The 12,193-nt window shown below is 41.8% G+C and overlaps 1 protein-coding gene across 1 annotated transcript in view; it reads right to left on the bottom strand.

Moving 5' to 3' along the window:
• Window positions 1-759: 759 nt before the first annotated feature.
• Window positions 760-12,193, bottom strand: part of TNFRSF19 (TNF receptor superfamily member 19) — a 143,669-nt gene continuing 132,235 nt past the window's right edge. Inside the window, exons 9-10 of the mRNA XM_040340516.1 lie at window positions 11,788-12,139; window positions 760-3,475 (exon numbers count right to left, since the gene is read on the bottom strand). Coding sequence (XP_040196450.1) covers window positions 3,467-3,475; window positions 11,788-12,139 — 361 coding nt within the window. The 3' untranslated portion in view covers window positions 760-3,466. The remainder of the gene's footprint in view (window positions 3,476-11,787; window positions 12,140-12,193) is intronic.

The following is a 12,193-nucleotide window of genomic DNA, read 5'->3' on the forward strand; positions in this document are numbered from 1 at the left end:
CCGTCGAGAACTGGAGCATGCGCACTGGGCTATTTTAAGCCCGGCGCATGCGCAGTTTGATCGACACGGGGGAACGCTTAATTTAAATACAAGCCACCCCCTTTGAATTACGCGGGGATACGATGGGCCATTTACACCACGCCGCCGCAAATTACGGAGCAAGTGCTTTGCGAATACGGCACTTGCTCCAGTAAGTTGCGGTGGCGTAGTGTAAATGACTTACACTACGCCGGCACCGTATCTACGAGAATCTGGCCCTCTGTCACAATTACTAGTGTGCTTATGTTAGCTCTCAACTGTCAAGCCATCAAATGTCTGGTGTCATAGCTGATCACATATGGGGCATCTTGGCAACTCTAGATCAAGCAGAGGCCAAGATGGCAGCTTCCTTGGCTGTATAGGATAGAAGAGTTTAGTACTTTGAATCACAGCCACAGAAAAGGCATGAGTGTTGAAACCTAATTATTTCTACACTTGGTTCATATGAGTTACATTAAAAGGAGCGTTTATCAATGGCAGCCTCCGTGATCCTCTCATAATAGTGTCCCTTTAAGTGCTCTGTGTGTTGCCCCTGTCTTTTCTATATAAAACCAAGTGAGTTTGACGCTTTTTGGCATAACCCATGGGATCCCAAAATGCGTTAAAACATGCATATATCTTTATAACATAAATCTTTTAGGTGCTATAAAAATCTGCTTTCAGTTTGTACTACCTGTGCCTCAGAGCAGTGGCCTTACCAAAGCACACAGGAAGATCAACTTGTGTATCAGACATTTATTTTTCATATGAACATAAAACGAATCTAAATGATCCAAGTTTAAATTTGAATTGGGTGTAAAAAAATAAAAATACTTTTCTGAACTCCTAACAACTGTAATAACTTTATCAAAAGTGCATTAGAGCAAGTCAAGTGTCACTTTCAATATGGGTATATATACACACAAGCCTATATTACATTACAATTACAAGGTTTGCAACATTTCCTCACATGGAACAAAAACACATAAAATGCTCCTTCCTCTTGGTTTCATCCATTAGGACTGCAAGCTTTAATGTTTTCCAGGAACCACAAAGCAAATTCTTAATCCAGGCTGTAACCATCGAATTGGGCTACTTAAAATACTAAATGAATGAATTGGGGATACAGGAAGGCAGGAATGGCAGGTCAAATGACAGCAAACCCAGCAGACTATACACACTCCATTTAACTCCGTACATCAAGAGTAACAATGCAATGCGGTAACCCTGTGAAAAATGTTGAGAAGCACTGCATCAAATTGTTTCAGACCTCCCGTTCTGCTTGGGGTGCTGTATACTGTCTACCACCAATCCTGCTTTGAAAGAGTCATTACTGTAACATTTTTGATTTTTTTTATACTTTTTAATACAATATTCTGTTTTTATCTATATATTGTGTTGTTCAGTCTATGGTGGTACCATTAAAGCCCCCAGTGCCTCAATCTCATGTTTTTTGTCCAATGCACTAACATGGTAGTTTTTAAATTGGCACCCAATTAAGATAGTGCTGGATACATTGACTGAGACATTTATTACTAAGATCCAACACTACAGACATGTTTGAAAAATCATAAACTGGGTCATTTAGATGATGTTAGTCAAGCGGATGGCAATTTATACACTTTCAGCATTTGAAGTGGTAGGCAGCTTTCTGTACCACAGGTAGTACATAATGGAAAGGAGGTAGGTCCTAGCACAAATGGGTTGTCACCACGTTTTTTGCTACCTTCAGAGTATCCCACTGGTGCCATTATCCAACTGGATACCGGCATTGTTCAAATAAGAATTTTCTTGCCTAGCTCCTTCATGAAAAAGTTGATTGAAAAACCCTCTTTTGTTAAACTAACTGGGTGCTGACAGGGCCAGCCATGGAGTAAATGTTGACAGATTAAGAAGGGATTGGTTGAAAGTCGCTCTGTGTATGGCCATATTTAGGTGTCCCCGCAGAACCCGTTGCAAAAGGAATCAGAAAAATGCATCCTTACAAACAGTTAGTAGAAACACCACTTCACGTATGTGCCTAACTCAACCACAAAAGTGTTTTTTAATTACAGAACCTATGTCTTTGCTTAGATTGTTTTTTGTGACTTAAATCTCCAATAATGCACTGTAAAAAGTGAGTTAAAAAAGACAACTCACCTAGCCAACCCAACATGTTGATTTAACATTTAATCAATCATTTCTAAAAGAAAAAAAAGTGCCTTTGGTAAACTCAATAGCCAATTCTATGTTTAATATTCTAACCTGCCCTGACAGCAAGGAAGGTAGGTGCTAATGGGCATATACAGTACATGTCCAACACAAAACGGAAGTTCTTTTTTCGGTAATCTGAAAAACGCACAACACTTTCAGCTGCATGTACTATTAGATTGTAATTTTGATGTCTTTGGTAAATAGTGGATGGCCAAGAACAACTGTGTGTTCCATCAGAGACCAGTTTGAACTGAACTTTTCAGAGATATTCTTTGTTTGACAAGAGATGCAATAGAATATGTCCATTGTTTCATTGCCAGTGTGTGGCATGAAATTATTTAACAGGTAATCCTGGACACAGAGGAGGTCATATTTAATCTAGAGAAGTAACCACAACTTCCTAACAAATAGTAAAGTAATACCAGAGCGTATATAGCAAAATAATTAAATGTTGTGCTACAATAAGTGGATCTAGAAATTGTCCCCTATAAAGTAAATAGGTAGATCTAGGGTTCAGACTCCAAGAAGTGGCTACAGGGTTCAGACGCATTTAGGTAGATCTCCATAAAGTAGAAGTGGGTCTATGGTTCAGTCTGTAATGAAATGGATCCCCAAAATGTAGATATAAGGTTCTGTCTCCATGAAATGGAGATCTATAAAGTCGATCTATGGTTTAGTCCCCATGAAGTCGATCTAGAGTTTGGTCACCATGAAGTGAATGTAAAATTGATCCTCCAGGTACCATACTCAAATGTTCTCTAAAAAAAACAAAAGGGTTGATGGTTCACTTTTGTGAGGTGGATCTTCAATGCAATTCAGTCTCCATTAAGAGGATTTAGGGTCTAATCTCCATGATGTTGAGCCTCTATCAAATGAATGTAAAATTCATGCTCCAGAAAGAAGTTTCAGTGTTTGGAACTGAAAGGCTGACCTCTGTGAGGCAGATCTATAATTCAATCCAGTCTATATGAAGAGAATCCAGACATTGATCGGCAAGACATGGATGCAGAATGCAATCTTAGTCAGGTTCATCCACAATGTGACCTTCAGTACAGCGATCAAGATTATTGGTCTTGATAAAAAATTCCACCTCGAAGAAATGGGTTTACAGTTTGACCACATTATTATGAACAAACCAGTCACTCTTCATAAAGTTATTCTAGAAGTGAGACTTTCCAATGGAATCAATTCAGAATTAGGTCTTGATTAACATCGACATTTCCAACACTTAATCCAACACTGTGCAAACGATCCTTCAGCATTCCTGCAAAAAAAAAAAAAAAAAAAAAAAAATGTTTTACTTCTGTTCATTAATAAATAACCAGACAAAAAGCACTACAACACTTCATACACATGCTAGCGTGTTACAGTGCCATTTAAAATGCCAACAAAATGCACTATACAGCATACCACAATGCTCAGCAATATGTGTTGTAAATGCTTGCAGTGTTTTTCCCTTCCAGAAAAAAGCTTAGCTTGCAATGTTTCTTTCAACTTGCTAACACATTTGACTATTTTAGGAAGAGTCAATACCCTAGAACAGTGGTCTCCAAACTGCGGCCCTTTGCTTGCTTTTATGCGGCCCTTGGGATGCTATTTTATTCACTGACACACATGAATGCCACATTTCCTACCAATGACACCAACAATGGTAACCAATAAAACCAATGATGGCACACAATTCCTACCAATGACGGGGCACATTTCCTACCAATGACATCAATGATGGGGCACAGTTTTCCCAATGACACCAGCAATGAGGTCCAATGAAACCAATGATGGGGCACAATTCCTACCAATGACACCAATGATGGGGCACAATTTTTCCCACTGACACCAATGATGAGGGAATGGATACTCAAACTGGCAATGGGACATTTTGTACTCCTGATGGCCACAGCTGGCTCTCCTAAAGTCTGACGGACAGAAGTGTATAATCATTACCGATTGTGCTGGGCATGCTCCTCTGACCCTCTACTAACCTCCCTATGTATCTTTTTTTATGTAGCAGCTGGGGTGAGGAATGAAGAATAATACTATAGAGTTTCACTTGAGTGACAGTTATAATTCTGCTGCAGCTGCCAACCAATATGGTGGGGCCCAGCAGAAATCTCAAGGCTTTTGGATGTGTACACAAGGGGGCATTTTACTGGTAAACAACATGCCTAAAATATGTTAAATTTACATTATAGGGAGATTGTTGTTGAAATGTATAATCTGGTGACAGGGTTTCTTCAACCTCCCTCTTCCAACTGTCTCCAATTCATTTCACCAAAATGACAAGCTTCACTGAAATGTTCCAATTATTACACACATGTGGGTAAAGTGAGAAATGTTAACTTCACTCATCCCTGTCGCCGATTATGGTGCTCCCAGTGGAAGTGGTTTTCCCAAAATGGATGAACAAGTGTAAAGCTGAATTTATAGGTATGCATATGAGGGTAGTTGGATTGGTCCAGCTTGGATCTAAGAAAGCACTGCTACAGTGATTGCTGCTAGCTTCTGGGTACCATGCCAAGCGCTGGCCTACCAGATAGGACACATGCATAGGACACATGCATACTTACAGTACATTGGTTAAAGATGGACCAATGTAATTATGCAAACTTGGAATTCAGCTTTAAAATAAATACTGATAGACAGCAAGCATGTTTAGGAGGACACCCAGAATCTCTTCTACAAAACATTTCAAAAATGTTTAAAGTATGAGACAACTAACTATTTTTGTAAATACATTAATGTAACGTGTATCGGACAGATCCTCTTTAAAAAAAAAAGTACACATTTCGATTTCTATACTTAAGAGGTGCTCAATTACCATTTCACTTAAAGAACTAAATGTACCAACACTGAGATAAAGTGTACAGGGATCCTAATCCTAAACCATAAGGAGTGCAGAAAACTAATGGGAGATTCCTGGAAGTGCTAAACTTAGATGCTTCAGATTCTTAAGCGCTTATAAAACTTTCTCAACATCAGTTTAAAGAGAAAATAAATGGCTAAACCTTCTTTTGCTATAAAAGTCGCCGATACATTTTACACAGGATAAATAAAATCGTTATAGTTTTCCTGTCACTGAAGACACAACAGGTACCATTGTTGGTAATGCAGTAAAAAGAGGCCGGAATCCAGCCTGCGGCATCAAGCAAGGTGCAGAATTTCAGCTTGGCAAAAGTTCAGCAATCAGGAGTTATTTTACAGTTCATGTCTTCTAAAGTTTACCATCTCCGATCATGTGCACATAGATGAGGCAACCAACATTAACCCCGGCAGTGACACAGATTGTTGGATGTTGAAACCATTGCAGGTTCAGTGTGCAGGCATGGTACTCTATGTATACTTCCATTTATTAAAGTGTATGGTAACCCTATCCATGAATTTGACTTCTTTTCTTCTTTTTCGCTTCATTTTGCTCTGGTAAATACACCATTGAAAGTGTTTTGTTAGATCTGTTCAATAAGCAACAAACATCAGTTGACATTCCTAGACTGTGATTTACATTATAGACACTTTGTACTCCTCCTGAAGAAGCAGGCTTTTTGGCCTGGGAAACGTGTTGAGAAGTTCCCCCTAATCAACCAAGCTGATAAAGGTTGACTTTATGCATACTGTGATATTGCTTGGCTATAGATGGATCGTTGTTTTTGTTGATCAAAACACTGAATACACTGATCAGTGCATGCAGCCCATTGGCTGCATGCACTGATCAAACAAAAAATGACCAAAAGTCCCCTTCGAGCGGAGTTGATCATTAAATAGACTGCACTCAAACAGTCATAGACTATTCAAAGTTTGCCCGGTCCTTGCTGATCCAATTGATATTCAATCTATGGTTAGCTTTAGGTAGATGCTTGGGAACTATATACTAGTGGGCATGTATACAGCATACCTGTATCTTTCATAGTCAGTTGCGGCCTTTTCAGCTTCTCCTCCCTACCACCCACTGCACTCGGCTAGGGATAATGCCCACTGGACTGATGGCTTTCCACTGATATGGAAACACAGAAGCTTGGTAGCAATGTCACTTCCAGTTATGACGTAGTTGCCCCCAACACTGGCATGTCTGTGCATCACTGTGGAAGCTACAGTAATGCACAGACCTGCATCAATAAAGCCTGAGAAGACCCCAAAGGAAGTGTCTTTAAAAAAAGTAAGCATGTAATTAATACACGTAAAAAATATGCAAACAGGCAAGATTTTTAATGCAGAAAAGGGCATGCAATGCTGAAATTACTGAACTCCCACGCATTCGCGGGAGTAACATCTTGGCCTGCCTAATGAAAATGGCCAGAGATTGATACCTGGAAGCCACCAGGCTGAAGAAGTCAGTGGCTGGCAGAGAGCTCTGGGGGCATCATAGCACGGGGGGAACATGTGAAAATAGTTCGGCTTTTATTAGGCCTCTTACACACTGGGCGGGCTCCGTTGGAGACCATTTGCTCAGCAGGGATCAGAGAACAGATTGAGCAAGTGGACTTCAGGCAGACGGCTGGGTCTGTGTCTGTTCCACTTATGCAAAGTGGACATAGACACAGCCTGCTCTCTTCTATGGGCGGTCCAGATAGCCTGTCCGTTTACACCCGACTCCCATCTAATCCAATCCAGCCAGAGGAATGGGGAACGGATACCCATCCTTCTGTTTTTACTAGCTCATTATTCATTTGCCTTAGGCCCCATACTCACGAGCAAACATGTCTGCTGAAACTGGCCCGCAGGCCAGTTTCAGCAGACATGTTTGCTCGTGTGTGGGCGCGAGCGGGCCGAATTCCAGCAAACATTTGCCCGCCGGGCCTTTTCCCAGCAGACAAATATTCCTGGACTTGTTTTAAAACAGTCCGCTGGAATTCTGCCCGCTCGGACATGTACGGTCGTCAGTACAGACCTACCGTACATGTCCAGGCGCCCGCCGTCCCTCGCATGCGTCGAATGACTTCGACGCATGCGTGGAAGCATTTTAAAGGCGGGCCGCCCACGTCGCCGCGTCATTGTCGCGGCGACACCGCGTCATCGACGCGGCGACACCACGGACACGCCCCGCGTATTGTTTACGCGCGGACTTCTGTACGATGGTGTGTACAACCATCGTACAGAAGCCCTCTGGCAGACATGTATGGTGAAAACGGTCCGACGGACCGCTTTCACCATACATGTTTGGTCGTGAGTACCCGGCCTTACAGTTTTTTTTTTTCTTTTTGGGCATACGACCGCTTTAACCAGTCATATAAAAAAGCTTTTCTGTTTTTACATGATGGGATAAATGAAGTAAATATTCACACAATTTTTTAAAAGTCTTAACTCCCTTGGTAAAACAGTTTTTATTGAGCCTGGATTTCAGCTTTTATTTGCTTTGCATTCAATAAGAAAGCTGAGCAAGGTAACAGTTATTCTTGCTTTGAATAAACATACCATATAAAGAAGAAATAGTATACTATCAGGCGCACAAACCACAAGGATTTACTGGAAGAAGAACATTAGAAAGACTGATCTCCTTGGAACGTGTTCAGACTAGAAGCACAAAAGATTAAGAACAGATACAAGTAAGTATCTTGCATTCAGGGAATGAAAATGTTCCACAGTAAAATATAATCCACCAATAAGGGTCGGCTATAAACGTAAAAAAAAAAAAAAGAAGGTTGTCCGCATTCTCATACATTTGTTCAGCCCCATGTAAACGGGGCGCTGGTGCAAACTCTTCTGAACGTTTTACCGTGTTTGCGTCTAGAAGCGTTCAGTTAACCACTTAACCCCCGAGCCTGTTTTTCAGATTCAGCGTTTACAAGACTAAAACAGTTTTTTTTGCTAGAAAATTACTTAAAACCCCCAAACATTATATATATATATATATATATATATATATATATATATATATATATAAACACCCTAGAGAATAAAATGGCGGTCATTGCAATACTTTTTGTCACACCGTATTTGCCACAAGTTGTGGACTGTCCACTTGCCATCATTTTTGAGATTTTTAATGTAAAAAAATAGGTCACCTTTAAAAATGAAAACGCGGCAAAATGCAGGTATCGCCTTTAGCGTCTATAATGTGGAAATCTTTGGCGTCTGAACACATTTTTTTGCTTTCAGAAAAACGGGGTTAAACGCAACTGCCTAAAAATGGCAATAAACGAGACTGTGTACATGGACACAGGATAACATTGAATGTGTTCAGGCGCAGTTGAAAAAAGTATTGATCGAACATTAATACTGAAATTTTGAAAAGTCATTTGTCAGAACATTCTTTCTTGCCATCATTGATGGCCGGTTCACAAATAAATCGCATAGGAATGCTGTCCATGTTCCTGTGCATTCCCATGCGGAGTGATTTTGCAGCTCTTTTATTTAAATGGGCTGCCTATCGCACCAGGACGACGAAAAAGTAGTGCATTCGCTACTTTTCAAAAATGCACCACACCAAATCTCACGGTACTGCGGTTCCATGTAACCTGCATTTGGGGTGCAGTTAACATTTCACTGGCACCCGCAGCAGAACACAAAGGCAGTGCACTTCCAGCACGGTGCGAGAAACCCGCGCAGAATGCGTCTTTCTTGCACGTTTTGGTGTGAATTGGCTCAATGAAAGTCATTACAATTTTGTTCAGACCTGTTATTTAAATGGAATCCCAGACATATTAAAGCTTTCATTACAATATGTAGGATTTTTGCTGAATGAAAACCACATTTATAGTTGGAATTTTGTTTGCTTGAGATCTCAGTAAATATTTGAGATTCTCTTTGGTGTGCTGGACACTTTTTTTTTTTTAGCTCAGGAAGTTAAACTCTGTTCACAGTATGGCATTTCGAATCGCCGCAATTCTGCCTGCATTTTCCAAACGCGCTGCTAAAATGTCAAATCATACATCAGCATGTTCAGGTACCTAAAAAATGATTCTGCCACGATTGTTGTGCAAACCAAATAACGCTGCAGTCGTGCATGTCACACACAAAAAAAAAAAAAACTTCCAGGACTTTTTTTGGGGTGATCTGCGCGGCGCAATTTGGTTTACGCAATTGCAGGGCGATTTTGCGGGACAATCTTGGCAGAATCGCACCGCGTTTTTAGGTGCCACTGAAATGAATGTCACCTGAACACCCCGATGTGCGATTTCACAGCACATTTTGAAATCACGAGCAGAATCGCAATGATCCCACCGCTATTCAAACGTGTGAAATGTGTGATCGGAGCCTCAGAGTTGTCTCGTGTCCTGTTGACTTTTCTTGTGTTATCTCAAGAATTATAAATGTCCCTCCTAGTTTTCATCTTAACCCCTTTGTGCCGGCGCCTCCCGACCCTTTAAGAGGTTTTAGATGCCGGGAGGCAGGGCAGGGTTTATGATCATGTGACCGCAGCCAGTAAAAGTGTCTGGAGCGCGCAGGGCGCTCGCTCACACAGCTGCGTCGGCTAACTGCCGCGCAAATATGCGGCTGCTTGGCACCAAGACCCACCAGCCAAGAGGCCACATATTTGTGTACTGTCGGCGCCTTGGGGTTAAGCTGGCCATACAGGGATTGAAATTTGGCCTGTTCAGCAGGGAGCGGCCGAGATTCGATCCATCTACAGGCAGGCCGATTGCACCATCGATAGGCTTGGGTACAACCAGCCTGTTGGATTTTTTATGTGCGATTATTGCCGGCAGCTATAGCCTCTACCAGTAATTGTGTTCTGCCAGCCAGGGGGGGGGGGTTCCTGCGCCAGCAGAACACAATAGCACAACTGTGTTGATGGGTTAATTGCGCAATTTTCTTTCCTTCCACCTATGGTGGAGGGAAAGAAAAATCGCATCATCTATGGGCTGCTTTAGATTACAAAATATGTTGTGGAGATGAGGAAAGGGGAGTAGAGTACACAGTTTAGCAAGACAACCAATGCCGCGCACACACGATCGGACTTTCCGTCGGAAAAACCTTAAATGGTTTTTCCGATTTGAATTCTGCTCAAGCTTGGCTCAAGCACAGTCACACAAAAGTTCCCTGAACTTTCGACAGTCAAGAACGCGGTGACGTACAACAGACGAGCCGATCAAATGAAGTTCAGTGTTTCCGAGCATGCGTCAGAATTGCCACAATTGTAATTTCCGATTGGAAATTTTTCCGTCCTAAAATTTGAGAACCAGCTCTCAAATTGTTGTTGGCGGAAATTCCTACACGAAAATTTCCGACCAAAAGCTCACATCTGACTTTTCTTGACGGAAAATACGATCGTGTGTACGCGGCATAAAACTATTATATAGGAAGGTACATGGTTGTAGCAAAATCAACAGCAGCTAATGACTGCATATTAACCACCTCAGCCCTGAAAGATTTGGCTGCTCAATGACCGGGCCATTTTTTGCGATTCGGCACTGCGTCGCTTTAACTGACAATTGAGCTATAAACGAAAGAAGAGTGACAATTTAAAAAAAAAAAAACACAATATCTTTTAAATATCCCAATTTTTTTTTTTTTAAAAAACACATTTTTTCCTTAGTTATCGCCGATATGTATTCTACATATTTTTGGTAAAAAAATAATAAAAATAAACACAATACGTGTATATTGATTGGTTTGTGCAAAAGTTATAGCGTCTACAAAATAGGGGATAGATTTATGGAATTTTTATTATTATTATTATTTTTTACTAGTTTTTTACTAGCAAGGGTGATGATCAGCGATTTTTGCAGCGATATTGCGGCGGACAGATCGGACACTTTTGACACATTTTTTGGACCAGTGACAATTATTCAGAAATTGTGCTATAAAAATGCACAGATTACTGTATAAATGTCACTGGCGGTGAAGGGGTTACCACTAGGGGGCGATCAAGGGGTTAAATGTGTTCCCTAGGTGTGTTCCAACTGTAGAAGGGATGGGACTGACAAGGAGAGATGACAGATTGGTGTTCACAATCAGTATGAACACACGATCAGTCTCCTCTCCCCTGAGAGAACCAGGATCTGTGTGTTTACACACACAGATCCCGGTTCTCGCTCTGTCACGAGCGATCGCAGGTGCTCCGGCGGTGAGCCGTGCACGCCTCAGGCAGTGTGTGCGTGCCCCCTAGTGGCCAAAAGGCGAAGCAACATAAGGCAACGTCGTTTTGCCCAGGGGAGCAAACCTGCCGCAGTAAAATTGCGGCGGCTGGTCGGGAAGTGGTTAAGAGCACTCTCAGGCCTAGTTAACACTTGCAGTTAGGGAAGTGGTAAAAGCAGGTTTTTGAGACAGTTTTATCACCCCCCAAGCTTCAAACATAGTCATACAGGGATATGCACATTGCATGCATCAAAAACTATCCCCCATTTCGTATTCAGTGGGCAGTGCATGGTGATGTGGGCTTTTAGTGGTTACAGCAGGCAGTGAGGGGGCAATATAAATTCTCCTCGCCTCCTGACAAATGCCTTCTGAAAAGTGATCCACCATAGATCGCTCTTCAGAGGGCTAGTCCCCAAAGTCCTGTACATGGTTGCTTACATATGATTAGTTATTTACTACGTGCCAATTGTTATGCAGCAGATGTTACTGTTTACATTGGCTGCCAGGGCATCCTTTCTTGACTCGTTATACATTTTATAGAGGGAGTTGATTAAGCCAAATCACCTGTTTATCATCCAGGCTGCAGGCAGGCTGTTCTTTCTCTGTATGGCTTTCTTCAGCTGTTCGGCAGGCATCAAGCTCTGGTAGATGAAGATGTTCTGAAGTCTGTCCCCCCAGAATCTCTCCATTGATGTTGTGCACACTGCTTGTGTGGAAAAGACCTGGATCCCCGCTATCTCTATTCCAAGAGTCTGCGCTTCCTGCTATAGGCTCCGGATGTGGCTCACACACAGGACTGCTATCACTGCCAGGAGCTGTTTGCATAAGGGGCCAAGTTTCTGCAAGCTCTCTGCAGGCCGAGTGTGAAGTGGATCCAAAGAATGCTGGGATCACGTCTGCTACAGAATCGGCATTTCTGAAAAAGCAAAGATTAACAAGAATGACTTCCATACTTGTGTGAGGTTCAATA

The sequence above is a fragment of the Rana temporaria genome, chromosome 2 (genome assembly GCF_905171775.1).
Source record: "Rana temporaria chromosome 2, aRanTem1.1, whole genome shotgun sequence".
In the NCBI taxonomy this organism is placed as follows: domain Eukaryota; kingdom Metazoa; phylum Chordata; class Amphibia; order Anura; family Ranidae; genus Rana; species Rana temporaria.